Raw genomic sequence first — 16,499 nt, forward strand, 5'->3', positions numbered from 1 at the left:
ATCCTGAGAAAGGACATGCATCACAAATGGGGAAAAAGTAAGTTTCCACATGTATTTTAAGCTGGTAAATATTTAATATTTATCAAAAATAAAACATGAAACCTCATTTCAAAGGTTCATTTAATATTAGAGAAACTACAGTATACAATGCCAAATTCATACTCTTCACAGACATCCACAAAATAAGAAACCCCATACAATGAATGATAGCCCTGAAGTCCCCTCCCTCCTCCCTTAGATTTCTTGTCTGATTTCTTGTCTTGATGGAGAGTAGACCATCTAAAAAAAAATGTAAATAGCATTAATTTGAATAAGAACTTTGTGTTGCATTATCAAAAGGTCTGAATAATATGTCTGGCCAAGGAATTTGTCAAAAGCATAATGGAGCTTAATATGTATTCAAAAACCTTGAGATGTTATTAATGCCAAGCTACTTGTATATATATTCATTTAGGACCTCCCAAGCACTTCACAGCAATGACGTTCTTTTGAGGTACAGTAATATGAAACCTAATTTGCAGAATAGCAGCAATGTGTTAATGACTGGATGATCCGTTTAAGTGATGCTGGTAGGGGAGTAACTATTGGCTCAGTTACTAGGGAGAACTCTCCCGTACTTTACATCGTCTAAGTGATCTTTACCCACCTGACAGAGAGAACGAGGGGCTCATTTTAATGGCTCATTTGAAAGGCAGTATGCAGCCTGTTTTACTGCCAATTGGGAAATCTCAACACTATTTATATGCTACTTGAATTTTTTTCTTTGAAGGTGAACAGCTGGAGCTATAGTAAAAGAGAACATGCAGGAAATGCTCAGTAGGCCAGGCAGCCACAATGTAGCACGAAACAAAGTCAACATTTTAGGTTCACAGCCTTTCATCAGATCTCTCTCCACATTTGTAACTTCTCCTGCTGAGCACTTCTGGCATTTCAGATTTCCTTCTTATCATTTCCATATTTTGTTTTGATATTGGAATTACTGGTTTCCAGCCTCCATTAGTGCAAATAATCCAGTCAACAGAGCAAATATTTCACATCAATGACTGATTAGCTTTTGCGATTTTCTTGCCATTTTCTGTGCACTGGGCTATGCCTCTGGACCATAGATTTAATGGGAAAAGACCATGGAATGCCACAATGCTGGGCTCTGAAATTATGTCATGTTTGATAGGTTTTACACACAAATTGCTGGAGGAATTCAGCGGGTCCTGAATCATCAGTAGAGTGGAATAAACAGTTGACATTTTGGGCTGAGATAGGACTGATGAAGTGTCTCGGTACAAAATGCTGTTTATTTCTCTCCATAGATGTTGTCTGACCTGATGAGTTCCTTCAGCATTTTATGTATGTTGCTCATGATTTCCAGCATCTGTAGAATATTTTCTGTCTATTTTTGCTCTGTTAGTGTTTAAAGCCTTTTTCTGACATGAAAGAGAATTTCTATCCCTTGTTTAATGTCTTGAAAGATTTGCAACAGTTGAAAGGACCATGCTGACTATTGTCCTTACTTAAGGAAGGATATACTGGCTCCTGAGAAGGGTAAGTGGGTGGATTTTAAAGATGATGAGGTTAACCTGGGAGTAAAGTTTGAGTCGACTAGGACCATACTCACTGGAATTCAGAAGAATGAAAAGTTATAGAAACATATAAAATTATGAAAATGAAAGATGATAGAGGCAGGGAAGTTGTTTCTACTGCTAAGTGAGATTAGAACTAGGGAACATTGCCTGAAGATATGAGGAGTAGATTTAGGACAGAGTTGAGGAGGAATTGTCTTTCCTAGAGAGTAGTGAATCTGAGGAATTTTCTGCTGAGGAAATCAGTAGAGACAATCTCATTATTTATGATTATGAAGACACGTAGTCTTCTTTTATTGTCATTTAGTAATGCATGCATTAAGAAATGATACATTATTTCCTCCGGTGTGATATCACAAAACACAGGACAAACCAAGACTGAAAAAATTGACAAAACCACATAATTATAACATATAGTTACAAACAGTGTAACAATACCATAACTTGATGAAGAAGTCCGTGAGCACAGTAAAGTTCAAAGTTTCTCAAATGTCCCACATCTCACGCAGACGTGAGAAGGAAGAAAAACTCTCCCTGACTACAATCTGACTCTGAGTCATCCGAAAACTTTGTGCTCTGATCAACTCTCCGACACTGAGTACTGAGCGCCATCTCTGTCCAAATGATTCGACCTCCTTCTCGGTCGCCAAAAGCAGGCAAGACCGGGGATTTTGAGGCCTACCCTCCGAAAGATTCATGACCACACAGTAACGACAGTAGCGAATGGGTGTTTCAGAAATTTCTGCAGATGTTCCTCTGTGCTTTCATGTCCATTCTCCATCAAATCAGAATTGTCCACAGTCCCTATTTAATGGATAAGATATCATTTTCACCGGAGAGCTGCGCACACGCAGGCGCGCTGCCATCTTCTCCTCCCGCTACCTTAAATATCTTAAGACACAGTTAGATAGATTTTTGAATAGTAGGTGAACTAAGGGTTATGGGGAAAAAGGCAGGTTGGCGGAGCTGAGTTCAAGTGTAAATTTCAAAAAGAAAGTCAAAAGGGCCAGGATTGAATCAAGATCACTGGAGCTAAAAGGCAGTAGGTCTACCATCTATGTCACTGTGGTATCCAAAAGCATCATCACCAGAAAGATTGTGGGTTCACCTATGAATTCTCAAGGGTAGTTGGGGACAGACAACAATTGCTTCATGCTGTGTTACCTCGCAGTAACAAAGAATAAAAATGCTCCCATCACGACACAAATATTAATGACCAAATAATCTAGTTTAATGGTGTTGACTGAGGGATAATCACCAGAATATTGAGGGATGACATTTTGAATACTTTTTCAGAAAGTGCTGTGAGATGACACTTGCGACAGTCCAGCGTTCACTCAGGTCTGAAAGAGGATTTCCGTACCTTGTTTAACATTGTGAAAGATTTACAACAATTAAAAGGACCATGCTGACTATTGTCCTTACTTAAGGAAATATATACTGGCTCTTAGGACAGTGCAGAGGAGGGTCAGTGGGTGAATTCCAGAGATGATGAGGTTAGCCTGTGAGTAAAGTTCGAGTCGACTGGGACTGTACTCACGGGACTTCAGAAGAATGAAAAGTTATTGTATAGAAACACATAAAATTATGAAAAAGGAAGATAAGACAGAGGCAGGGAAGTTGTTTCTACTGCTCGGTGAGACTAGAACTAGAAGACATTGCCTGTCAAATCTCTAGAGTTGACCCTAAAGACTAATGGTGCTGCCATGATATTTCAGCTGCTGTTCTCACCATGTGGCACTTCCTCACAATGTTTAAGGAGGTCATTTCGCTCATTTTGTTATCTTGGGACCAAGAGGTATTATTTGAATAGAAGCAATTTGTTCCTCAAAAATGATATCATAAAGTAGCACTAATATAGTGCATTTAATTATGTTATATTTCTGCACGATGCAGCAATGCAATCCAAGAAGGCTTGAAACAAGCCTCATAACAACTCAATCAATTAGGTCATTTAAGGAGATGAGAAAGGTGGAAGCCAAGGCTCTGGACCAGGGAAACTAGGACCACAATCGCAAGTGGTAAGGTGTAGGAACAAAAGATACCAAGTGTAACCTTGAGGATGATTTATCTTTCATTACCCTCTTGAAGATTAACTTATAACCTTATACTGGCCTTTTGGGTATTTGAATGGATCATCTGCTTACTTTCTTCCTCAAAGCACATGGTGTATAATGTATTGTAACCACTCAATGAAAGACAGTCACTGCCCAGCAATAGAAACACCTAGGGCTTCCTGGGTATCCAGGAACATCCACCACCAGAAAACTAAAGACATCGTCGCTGCTTTCAAACAGTCACTCTTTGCTTGTTGTTATTTCTGTGTCACACCAGTTTTCTGGACTCTCCACCACAGGGTGATGGGAGATCATTCCAGAGTACGTGGCAAACAAGGCTGCTTCTGTGTGAAGTGATTCCTTACAATACAGACAGATTATTAGCGCTCCCATTTCACGGTATGGCCGATGTCTTGAAGTGATCTTTCAAGAGCTAATAGCATCAGTATTCACTCTGTATGGTCTTTTTAAACCTTTTTGTGTGTTTAACAGTTGAAAAAGAAAATCTGTCCTCCCCCTTCCAAGATATGTCGGATTTTTAAAATGTTCTTTAGATTTTCTCTCAGGCATTACTGACAGTTCTCTCTTTTTTTTCAGCTGTATTTGGTGATTGTCTGGACGTTTGAGATCTACATGCTCCCACTTGCACTCTTGATGATTTTTGCCTGGAACTACATTCAGATCGCCAGAGGGAAGGTTGTCAGCCAGCAATACATGGTGAGTTATTAAGAAACCTCTCTCACTCCAGTGGAGGGAGAATATCTTTTCTAAAATAATCACAAAGCAAGTGGCATCTCCCCTAAAAGAAGAGCACAACTAATAAAGAATGGAATACTATCTTAATATTATTATGGTGTCAATTTGAAATGGGAAAAGCATTCACACTTTATTTAATGTTACTGCTTTCACCTGGACTTGACCCCTTGTTAGCAGACCTTTTGAAATATATTGCGGATGACTGTTCTGAACTCCTGCAGAGTACAGATGACCTGGTTGTAGATTGATGAACCCAGATGATGACATACATGGATAAAGATGGCTCTTTATTCTTGTACTGGAGGTCTGCTGGTCTTTACTGCAGATTCCTTTAGAGACTGGAAAAAATCATTGGATAATTAGGTCTTCTGATTTACGGCTGTGTGAGTACTTATGCAGTGTGCATTATATATTTTCTCTTCTCTCTTTTCTTCCTGCCAAGATGTTAACTGGTTTGCCGACTGCACTCACCCAGTGTGAACATTTTGTTGGGCCACTTCCTTATAAGATGTTGTTTTGACCATAACCAAGGAATCTAATCGAGATGAAGGGACTCAACTTCAAAGTGTCATCTGCCCATTCCATGTACAGATGTTCCCTGATCTGCTGTGGTCCTCATGCAGCTAGCTTTTCTTGTGCTCCAGGTCCCAGCATCTGCAGTGTCTGATGGTTTCATTCTACTGGCCAACCAGTCTCGGTTTCAGGGAACTGGGTTTCCCTCACCTCCCTCCTTATATGAGGATGACGTTTAGTGGATTGGGCATCTACTGAATAGATAACTCTTCTTCATGTGACCAAATTCCAGCATTTGCACTCTCATGTGTCACTAAGCAATCCCTGCCTCCTGGAGCAACGTGTTACTGTGAACAAACTGACTTAAAGCACCCCTGCTCATAAGTGTATAGGAGAGGTAACTTACAAAGGCTAGAATGTCACTTATACTTTATTGTCACCAAACAATTGATACTAGAACGCACATCATCACAGCAATATTTTATTCTGCGCTTCGCGCTCCCTGGAGTACAAATCGATCGTAAATATTAAAAAATTTAAATTATAAATCATAAATGGAAAATAGAAAAGGGAAAGTAAGGTAGTGCAAAAAAACCGAGAGGCAGGTCTGGATATTTGGAGGGTACGGCTGATGATGATTCTGTTCTGGTGCTGTGACCTGTCTGAGCTGGGGCAGAAACGCTGATTTTTCTTTTGTAAAACGTTGAATATCTGCAAGACTGCATGGATCAGTGGTGAGAGACGTGGTAAACACGTGAGAAAATAGCCGAGGAAGTCCTCCTACCACAAGTTTAATCTAAAGCAAATTCCCTGAATAAATCAAATTCTGGGAAGATTCACTTGTTGGTTTTTAGGGGGTCTTAACATGACATTGGGGAGTGGGGAAGAGGTGGAAACGGGCCAAAGGTCCTGTCTTTGTGATGTATGACTTTAAGAGCCATTCATAATACATAAGGCAGTAATTTTCCATATTGAAGTCTTTGACATGTTATGCATCAGAAATCAAAATGGCTGGGCAAATTAGGGGAAAGTTCAATCATTTAAACTGCCATGAGTCACCATTTAATTATGTTGGTGAATTAAGAGAAAAATACTGTAAAGTTACTTGATTCTTTCCTTGAAAATCTTTCTCTCGACAGTATTTTGTATTAGTAACACATTGCTTCAGTGATCTCACTGACCACCATTCTTCAACCACGGTTCTCAGTGAGCATAAAATAGAAGCCCAGGCATCGAGAACAAAGCATTGCCCTGTGAATATACAACATACTGTGTGGTAGTAGGACCCATCACTGCTCCCGGCTGTTAATGCCCTCTTTACCACAGGATGGGCATTTTTGTTTGGAAGGGCTAATGCCGCTGGGATACTGGCATTCTTCGAGGAAAGGAGAGTTAAAACATATTTGTGTGTTTAATTTATATTTAGGCTCATATTGGGGTGGTTTTACCTCTTAGTGCCCACTGTGTAGTCCTTGTGATAAAAATTAGCGTTTACCTCTCGTGCAGTAATACTCTTGTCTATTACCTCCTCCTGGATCCCCTGTTTCCCATTGTCTACTCTCCTCTCCTATCAAATTCTTTCCTCTTTCACTCTTTATTTTTCCCACCCTCCTGGCTTCACCTATCACTTCGAGATAGCTTCCTTCCCCACCCCCCACCTTTTTATTCTGGCATCTTCCCCCTTCCTTTCCAGTCCAGAAGGTTTTGGCCCAAAGCATCAACTGTTTATTCATTTCCATAGATGTAGCCTGATGTGCTGAGTTCCTCCAGCATTTTGTGTGTGTAACTCTGATAATCTGCTGTCCAACTATTCAGAACTCAATGATTTGACATTTGGCTCATCAGGTTAATGAATCTCTGTTCTCCCCAGACTTACCAGGCCCCACACTTTCCCAAGACTCACTGGTCTCCATATTCCTTTGTATCCCACCACTCCCTGCATTCCCTCTAGACCAGGGGTTTCCAACTTCGGATGCCAACTCAGATTAATATTGATTTATATATCAACTCTGTCCTTGAGCACATCAACAAGTGTGTAGATAGAGTGACATCACAAAAACAAATAAAAACTTTCCCCAATCAGAAACCATGGATGAACAGAGAAGTTCGCCCGCCTCCTGCTCAAATCCAGAGATTCAGCCTTCAGGTCTGGACACCGGGAGACTTACAGCTCAGCCAGGGCCAACCTGAGGAGGGGAATCTCTCAGGCTAAACACATATGCGAACAGAGAATCGAGGAGCATTTCAACTCCTTGGACCCCCAGTGCATGTGGCATGGCATATAGGTCATTACAGACTTCAAACCACATAGTACTGTGCCCCCTTCCAGCTCTGCTTCCCTCCCTGATGAGCTCAATTACTTCTACGCTCGCTTTGACCGAGAGAACAAGGAGGTCACCCTCAAAGCGGATCTCCCACCTGGTGAACTGCCTCTCTCACTTTCCACCTCCGATGTGTGCGCCACCCTGAGCAGGGTGAATGTATGGAAGGCACCTGGTCCAGATGGAACACCTGGCCCTGTGCTCAGAGTCTGTACGGGGCAGTTGGCCGGGGTCTTCACGGACATTTTCAATCTGTCCCTGGCCCAGGCAAATGTCCCCACAAGCTTCAAGATTGCCACTATCGTGCCAGTGCCGAAGCATTCCACTGCCACGGGCCTGAATGACTTCCACCCAGTTGCACTCAGCCCCATCATTGCAAAGTGCTTTGAGAGACTGGTTCTATCACATCTGAAATCCTGTCCCCCATCAATTTGCCTATCGCACCAACAGGTCAACAGAGGACGCCATCTCCACGGCACTTCACTCTGCCCTGACCCACCTGGACAGCCCCAACTCTTACGTCAGAGTGCTGTTCATTGACTTTAGTTCAGCATTCAATATTGTGATCCACTCCAAGCTGATCGCCAAACTTCACCAGCTTGGTATCAGCTCATCCCTCTACAACTGGACCTTGGACTTTCTGACTAACAGACCCCAATAAGTTAAGTTAGACAACCTCTCCTCCTCCACTCTCACCCTGAACACTGGTGTGCCTCAAGGCTGTGTGCTGAGCCCTCCTCTGTACTCCCTTTTCACATATGACTGCGTTCCTGTACATGGTTCTAACTCCATAATCAAGTTCACAGACGACACCACGGTGGTTGGCCTGATCAGAGGGAATGACGAGACGGCCTACAGGGACGAGGTCCAGCACCTGGCCACGTGGTGTGCCAACAACAACCTGGCCCTGAACAACACCCAGTGTACCAAGGAGATCATTGTGGACTTCAGGCATGCTAGGAGCCACACTCACATCCCCATCTACATCAACGGAACTGTAGTGGAGTGTGTATCAAGCTTCAAATTCCTTGGTGTCCACATTTCCGAGGATCTCACCTGGTCCCTGAACTCCTCTATCCTGATCAAAAAGGCACAACACTGCCTTTATTTCCTGCGGAGCATCAAGAAAGCTCACCTCTGTCTCAGGATACTGACGGACTTTTACCACTGTACCATTGAGAGCATATTCACCAACTGCATCTCAGTGTGCTATGGCAATTGTCCCATATTGGACCGCAAAGCACTCCAGCGTGTGGTGAAAATTGCCCAGCGGATTATCGGCACCCTATTGCCCACCATTGAGAAAGTCTACCGTAAATGCTGCCTGGGCAGGGCGAAAAACATTATCAAGGATGCATCTCACCCTAACCATGGACTTTTTACTTTCCTCCCATTAGGTAAGCACTACAGGAGCCTCCGCTCCCGTACCAGCAGGCACAGGAAGAGCTTCTTCCCTGAGGCTGTGACCGTGCTGAACCTTACATCACAGCGCTAAGCAGTGTTGCATCCATATTGTACTGTCTCAGTACTTCTATATTTGTGTGCTGTAGCACTTAACTTTTATTCGCAGTTAATTTGTAAATAACAGTATCCTTTGCATTTCTGGTTAGATGCCAACTGTATTTCATTGGCTTTGTATCTGTACTCAGCACAATGACAATAAAGTTGAATCTAATCTAATCTAATGCAAAGACCCTTCAGTTACTAGTGAGGGTCCATTCTAAAACAGTTTGGGAAACCCTGCTCTAAACCCACCAAATCCCGGTTTCCTGCACTCCTCTAAAAGTTAATAATTTCCATGGAGAATTTGTTATATTACCGCGTAACATCATAAAAAGCTCATTTGAAGTGCCCAAGGGTCTGAAAAATTGACCACTCCAAGATCCCAAATGTTCCAGATTATTAGAGTTTTACTGTAACTCTATTCAATATCTCCAAGTTATGTGCTACCCTGAAATGCATGGAGTGTATTGACCAAAATAAGGGGACTTTTGTCCTTCTGGTATGTGTATCCACTTGTGCTCTATACACTTCATCTAACCCTATTGACAAATCAATCTATTACTTTTTCCTTTATGTTTAACTGCCTTTCCCTTGAATCAGTCCATGCAATTCAACTCAAATCTTCCCTGCAATGAAGTTAACTCTACAGATTCCTTTTTGAGAAAGAACTTTGCTTCTGAATTGCCTATCTATCAGCATGCACCTTATATTTATGGTCTCTTGTTTTGGGCTCCCCGCAAGCAGAAACAACGTTGTTGCAGCTGCCTCATTGAACCCATTTATAATTTTAAAGACCTCAATCAGGTCAACTCTCAGCTTTTTCTTTTCTAGAGAAAAGAATACCAGCCAGTTCAGTCTCAGGAGAATGTAGTTATTTCAGGCCTTTGTGGATTTAAATCACTCATGGTTTCTTAGGCAGTGCTTACAGAGAAGTGATTGTCTTAGTGAATGTACTGATCAGTTCTCCTAAGTTCGCAACTCTTGCCTTCCATCAGCTCCATTCTTTTCCATTATGTAGCTTTTGCTTTTCCTGTTATTAGGTTTGAAGACCTGGCGACTGCAACGTGTGCTAACACTTGCATCCTGGGGGAATTGTCACGTACAGTCAGAATTCCAATAGGATTTAGAGCTACCTCCTCTCTGTTCCCAATGGTGTTGAGAATGGGGCCAGGAATCCAGCAGTGTGGTGGCATGAGTTGCCATTCCAGCAATCCACTCCCATTATTTGGTGATTAAACGTTTGGATTCTAAATCTTAAGTTCCTAATCCAGACTGGCATTCACTGTGATCCATGGTCAATGTAACAGACCTCAGTGACCAATTGAGCAAAGACTCTGTTATTGAATTGACTAATATGAGGGATTCCTTAAATGATTTAAGAGCTGCATTCGAGTTCATTAACTAAAGAGCAAATCGTCTGCAGTTACATCTGATCATTCCCAAGCAGAAACGAAATGAAAGGTTTGGAAATCATTTGCCTGATGGGAACAGGAATTAGACTCGTTGTAGACCTGTTGAACTATCAGACCAAGCTGGGCAGTGGTATTACAGACTTGAAAGGTCTCTAACATATAAATATGAGGGTTTCTTTTAGTAATGAATTATGTGTCTAGTTGGGAAGTGGCAGTTACAAAGATGGTAGAAGGTTCCGGTGGTTCTGAGGGATGGGCTGAATGCTTTGGTAGCTCAAAACTCGAAAGGACATCAGACTTTTCACAAGCAACATTGTCTATGTGGTTCCCCCTGAGAGTTGCCGGAGTTCACCTTGTGCCTTCCCAATGAGTCTTGATATAGAATCTCAGCCTGAAACATCAGCCATCCATTTGCTGTCACAGATGCCTCTTGACTAGCTGGGTTCTTACAGATTCCAACTTTTCTAGTCTCATCTGCCCAACCAGACGTCCAAGGAAATTGGCTTCCCCTGTTTCTTTCCTAGAGCAGAGAGGTTTCTTTGCTCTTGGTGCTACAAGATTATCTGTGTAGTTACCACTCATCCCAATGTCATCTACTCTGTATCACCCAGAAATGTGAACTTCAATGGATTGGATATCTAGTGAGCAGACGGACCTTTTTTTGTGAGAACATTATAAGGAAATATGATCAGCTATAAATATTACAAGACTGCAGGATTCCTCTTCAGATGTAGGGGCAGGTTAACAGGATATGGAAATGGTAGGTGAACATTTCCACCCATCACCGGAACAGAAAATTACAATTCTCTTTTATGTTTCCAACTGACAAAATTATTTTAGTCCAAAATTAACATATACTTATAGCAGCATGCAGTGCTCTGGCGGAGGTGATGGGCATCAGATGAAATCATACTTGGAGCATAGTGCCTAGTTCTGGTCTCCCTGAAGGAAAAATATACCAGAAAAGCGAAAGAGGTCTTTTCAGTGAGAAAAGATTGAGGAAGATGTGCTTATATTTTATGAAGATAAGGAAGGTGAGAGATGACCTCACTGAAACATAGGAGCCTTTGAAAATCTTGACCAAGTGGTTACTAAGGGCTTGATTCCTTTGGTTATTTCACAATCAAAATCATAGAGTGTCTCAGGATTTGGAGGTAAATGAAGAGAAGCACACTAGTTCAATGGACTCTAAGTTATTCACATTCTCTGTTCCAGAGGACTGTAGATGCTCTGTAAATATTTGTAAGGATGCCAGATTTTATGATGCAAAGAAAATAAACTGTCTTGGGAAAGTGGAGTTGATGTAGAACAGGGATGCCCAAACTACCATTAACCAAGGGGTCCATGGACTCCAATTTGGGAATCCTTGATTTGTCGATGCTTGGCTATGAACTTACTTAATCGTAGAGCAGACTTGATAAGCTGAACAGCTCCTACCTGCTTGTACACCATCATGTCCTTTCATTTCTATACAAGCAGAAATTGCCTCCAGTATCAATCATGGCATATTGTGAAATAAAAACAATTTAAGCAAGAGTGCTGGAAAGGAACCAACTGGTAATACACTAGCAGGTTTACTGAGAATGTGAATGTCACATGCAATTAATTTGCAGTCTTCTGGCAGTTTATAAGAAACTGAGACATACCTCACATTGTCACTGACACATCAAGTCATTTATCATTTAGTTGGTTTTTATCATTGAGTTTTAGAGCAAGGTTTTTTGGCCACTGAATCCACAGTAACTGCTGAGCACCGATCTATGATAATTCTGCACTTATCCTATTTTATTCTCCCTGTATAGACGTCAACTACCCCCTTCCCCACCATTCACCTATACAGTAGAGGCAATTTAGAGTGGCCATTTAAGCAACCAATCTGCATGTCTTTGAGATGTGGGAGGAAACCAGAGCTGTTAGAACAACTTTTGTGGCTACTCCATGCATTGGAAATCAGGATTGTAGCTGAATTTCAGTCAAGCTGTACCCTGCTGCTACTGAATCACCCTGCTAAAGGGTTTCAGCCTGAAACATCGACTGTTTACTCTTTTCCGTAGATGCTGCCTGGCCAGCTGAGTTCCTCCAGCATCTTGTGTGTGGTGCTTGGATTTCCAGCATCTGCAGGTTTTCTCTTGTTTGCCTCCTATTTTGTTCGATGTTGGCGGGGTGGAGCTTTTAGTTGGGAACTCTGGAATTATGGGCTACCCTGCATGCCTTGTGGTTTAAGCTGCATTGAGGAGTGTTGTTTTGCTATTTAATTCCTGCCTGGAGTACACGCCAGATGTGGCTTCTGGATGGGTTGGAGGAACCACAGGGCAGACCAGAACCTCTGGCTAAGAAGTCAGAAGTTGCCTATAAGGCATCTGAGCATACAGCCAGGAAGTGGGGATTTGTCTAACCAAAGGCAGAGAGTTACTGTACATAATCTCCAGGTCCTCAAGCAGTGCTGGAAAAATGTTTATCTTCACCTGAGGCTAACCTCACCTGTTTTCAGCGGAAGGGTTTCCCAAGTGGCATGGTATTTGGTTGGCCAATGTTACATCTGCAAAGCAAGCTGAATCCAAGACTTCCAACATCTAAAGAGACAGCATACTTCCTGGGAGAGTGTTGACCTCCTTCTCTCAACCTTCCTTCGTCAGCAAGTTACGGATGGACTTTGGAATTTAATCGGTTTAACCTCTGATCTGATCCCAATCCACCCCTTTTGAGATTTGTATCAGATGGGCAATACCCCAGAATTAAACTTGCTTTGCCAACATAGGAAAATAAATGCGTTTAAAATGACAAGATTTTTTTTTCCTTGTTAGGAAGATGAAGATGTGGACGTTGATGATGACGATGAGGATGATGAGAAGGTAATGGACAACTGGTCTAATTTTTCTAAAGAAAATCTTAATTTATGGTTGAAACATTTATATTTTATGAGTTGAAAAGCCACTGCTCTGACTTTTCTCTGTCCCTCTGCCAATTCCCGTTGTGCACTACATAGTTCTCAAAGGATTGGAATGAAGTGTTTGGCAACAAGCAAGTCTTGGCTTAAGTATATTAAAATAAACTTGGCTGGTGCGTTCAATATACTTAAAGCAGCACTTTGTTTAATATTTCAAGCATTTCAAAATCTTATCTTTTCAACTAAAACCCATCCTAATTGGAGAGTTTGGAGCTCTTTTAGCAAGTTTTTAAAATGTTAATTTGTACAGTTATTTGAAAGTGTTACAAAATTCTTTCAATATTTCACACCGTTGTGTTATTAGAAGTCTGAAGAGTGCTTGTGGTTTGGAACTCATTGCCTTGTGAATGTGGTGGGAATAGAGGGGTTTTAAAAGCAAATTTGGATAGGAATTTAAGGGGAAATAATCTGCACAAATGGTGGGTGAATGAATTTGATCTGCAAAAAGCTGGCACTGGCTTAATGGGTGGAATGGCCTTCTGCTGTTCCATAACAATTTTAGAACTGGTTTAATACAGTTATGATACCAGATACCCTTGAATTTGCAACTTACAGAGTTCCATTCTATTGAAGACTAAGGGCTAGATTGTGCTGAACATTTTCCTCTGTTCAGAACGACTGCTCAATGTCTTTACTTTACAGTACTTTGTAAAAGTCTTAGGCACATATATATATATAGCTAGGGGGGCTAAGTTTTTTGCACAGTACTGTATTTGTCAATGTGAAACAGTGAGCACATTTGTAAATTTGGCAGGAGCAAAAGATATTGGGAATGGTGAGGGTGGAGTGCTGTGGAAGGGGTGTGGGACACAGAAAGTGTCTCAGGGGTGGGGAATGGTTTGGGTGCAGACACATCCAGCCCTGTGACACCAGGCAAGGTCATTTGATTCCAAACAACTGGTTTATTGAGCATTACAAAATGTTTCTCTGGTGCTTCCCACTCCCTCCCCTTATTATTCCCGCAAGGTCATGAGATATTGAAACTCTTTATAAATATTGCTAAAGCGGTATATAGATTCCTGACATATGAGGCAATGCAAGGTTACCAAGACTAGGTGGAGGAACGCAGAACTGATGCTACAAGCAGTGATGATCTTCAAAATAGGTTTGAAGACCTGAGTGCCCTATTCCTGTTCCCAGTTTGTATGTTTGTATGAAGCTGTAGCCTTGTCAACCTGACCTTCCACTCAGGGCATTAAGTAAGCATATCAAAATACAGTAAGTGGGAATTTAGTTCCTTAGCAGGCCCGATCTGGGGTGAAAACCAAGCAGCGCTGTCAGCCCAGAAAAGTCTGCCCACTGTTATATTCCATATGGTGTCCAGGGGCAGATAATTGTGATAGATTTGATTTCCCACACCCCCTAATCAGCCAGAGAGTTCTGTACCTGCAAACTATGTGAAAGACTATCAGGTTTACCTCAGTTTAAGTAGCTATATGTCAGCATAATATCTCTCAATGAAATACTGGCAATGCCTGCTAATCTCACATCATGCTGTCATCCGTCACTACTTGTTAGCAAGAATCCCGATTGAAAGCCACATGACGGGGAAACTATTGGTTCCGGGCAGTGGTACAAAAGGGCCTAATGGCACATTGATGGTCCATTCAGCACCTTGCCTAGTTTTCTTTCTACATTGTTTATTGCCTGCTTTGTATTACAGCCTAAAACTAATTTTATCACCTCCTTTTCCTCTGTTAAGTAGCAACAGATCCACTATCAATAAATTTAAAAATATACACATTCTCTAATTATTGAAACATAGCTATTGCAGTTAATACATTGCAACTCAGAAGTGACATCAGCTGAGACTGGCTATTTATTGCTTTTAATTTTGGCTTCCTCTGAAAGGCATTTAAAAAAGTACATACTTACCAATTTGTCAATCACGTATTGTTCTCATATGTTATTCCCAGTCCACAGCCTGTTGAAAATTTGTAGGATTTTGAGTTGATTTTTAAAATTTTTTTGTAAACCATCTGATGAAGTATGGAATGCATCCGCAGTTTGCAGAATTTTATGGACATAGCCTTGAATGTTGTGAAGATTCTCAGAGCATGATTCACTGAGCAATAGCAAGCAAAAATGTAAATTGTGACATTCTTCTGGTTGGAGCATAAAATGATTCAAAGCAGCCTGTGATTTTGTCATTTTATGAAAACTTTGACAGGTTATCCTCATTAACAGACTAAATACCTACCACATCTTGGCTCTACTTTCTTAGAAGTTGTTCTCAGTATGGAGTTATTCATGTATCTCCAATTACTTATCCGTTTCCACTGGGTCAGACAAAAAATAACTTGTCATTTTTAAGAGCTAGTCAGAACTTGCATTGTCGTCTTTGGATTAAGCTCTTCCCAATCGTGCTAATTTCTTTCTCTTCAGATATAGACTCCAACCTTTCTTTGAGTAGTTCTTCTGACTAAAACATCCATCCAGTGAGTCCTCAATTGCCATAAACTGACACGTAGACCTTGAGGGCACTGCACTTCAGATAGTTCCTTATGTAATTGTGAGGACATGTGAGCTTCCCTTTCAGACAACACAAAGTTGCGACTCAGTTCATGGACTTAGATTTTTTTCTCTGGAGGCTGAAGGAAAAACTGATGGATGCTGCAAAAGAAGAGGCATAGAGATTGTAGAAAGCCAGAATCTTTTATCCCAAGGTAGAAATAATGAATATCAGAGGGCATAGCTTTAAGGTGAGAGGGTAAAAGCTTAAAAGGGGTGTATGCAGCAGGTTTTTTTTACATAGGTACCTGGCAGGTACTGCCAAGGGCAGTAGTGAAAGCAGATATATTTTAGTGGCATTTGAGAGATTTTTCAATTGACACATGGATATGCAAGGAATGGATTATGTGCAGGCAGAATGGACTAGTTTAATCTGGTATCACAGATATTGTGGGGCAAAGAGCCTGTTCCTGTGCTGTACTGTTCCATTTCTATGTGTCACAGCTCCATCAACAGAAATTCACCTTAGATCTCTAGAGTTTGCACAATCTCCCCGTGACCATATGGGTTTCTTTCAAAGTGCTCTGATTTCCTCCCACGTTCCAAAGACGTGGATTTCTAGGTTAATTGGCCACTGTACAGTGTGTAGGTGTGGGTAAGAAACTGGAGGGGTGGAAGCAATTGATAGGCATATGATGAGAAGGAAATGGTTCATTGTAAATGGGTGCTGGATGGTCCGTGCAACTCCATGAGCCAAAGGGACTGTTTCTGCACTATATACTTCTTATGATCTATAATTCTATAAGGAATGCTGTTGTCTCACCACAGGGCCTTGCCTGTGGAACAGATCCCACCAGTGTCCCAGCGGAATATTCCAACCATTGCCCAGCAGGCATTGCCCTCTACTGGCGATTCAGGGAGTGTGACCGCCCTTCTTCCCAACTACCAAAATGGTAAGAGGC

The 16,499-nt window shown here is 41.6% G+C and overlaps 1 protein-coding gene and 1 long non-coding RNA gene across 7 annotated transcripts in view; one reads left to right on the forward strand and one right to left on the reverse strand.

Annotated features, from left to right (window-relative positions):
- mctp2b (multiple C2 domains, transmembrane 2b) overlaps positions 1 to 16,499 on the forward strand; it is a 493,262-nt gene that overhangs the window by 400,424 nt on the left and 76,339 nt on the right. For all 6 annotated transcript variants that reach the window (XM_063065909.1, XM_063065910.1, XM_063065907.1 and 3 more), the window contains 2 exons: positions 4,232 to 4,351; positions 12,944 to 12,991. In XM_063065909.1, coding sequence (XP_062921979.1) covers positions 4,232 to 4,351; positions 12,944 to 12,991 — 168 coding nt within the window. The remainder of the gene's footprint in view (positions 1 to 4,231; positions 4,352 to 12,943; positions 12,992 to 16,499) is intronic.
- Positions 125 to 15,165, reverse strand: LOC134355661 (uncharacterized). Its single transcript, XR_010020144.1, has 3 exons — positions 14,962 to 15,165; positions 4,544 to 4,728; positions 125 to 279 (listed from the first exon to the last, which is right to left on the reverse strand). It is a non-coding gene; the product is annotated as an uncharacterized LOC134355661 (long non-coding RNA).

Source organism: Mobula hypostoma, chromosome 13 (assembly GCF_963921235.1).
Source record: "Mobula hypostoma chromosome 13, sMobHyp1.1, whole genome shotgun sequence".
Lineage (NCBI taxonomy): Eukaryota > Metazoa > Chordata > Chondrichthyes > Myliobatiformes > Myliobatidae > Mobula > Mobula hypostoma.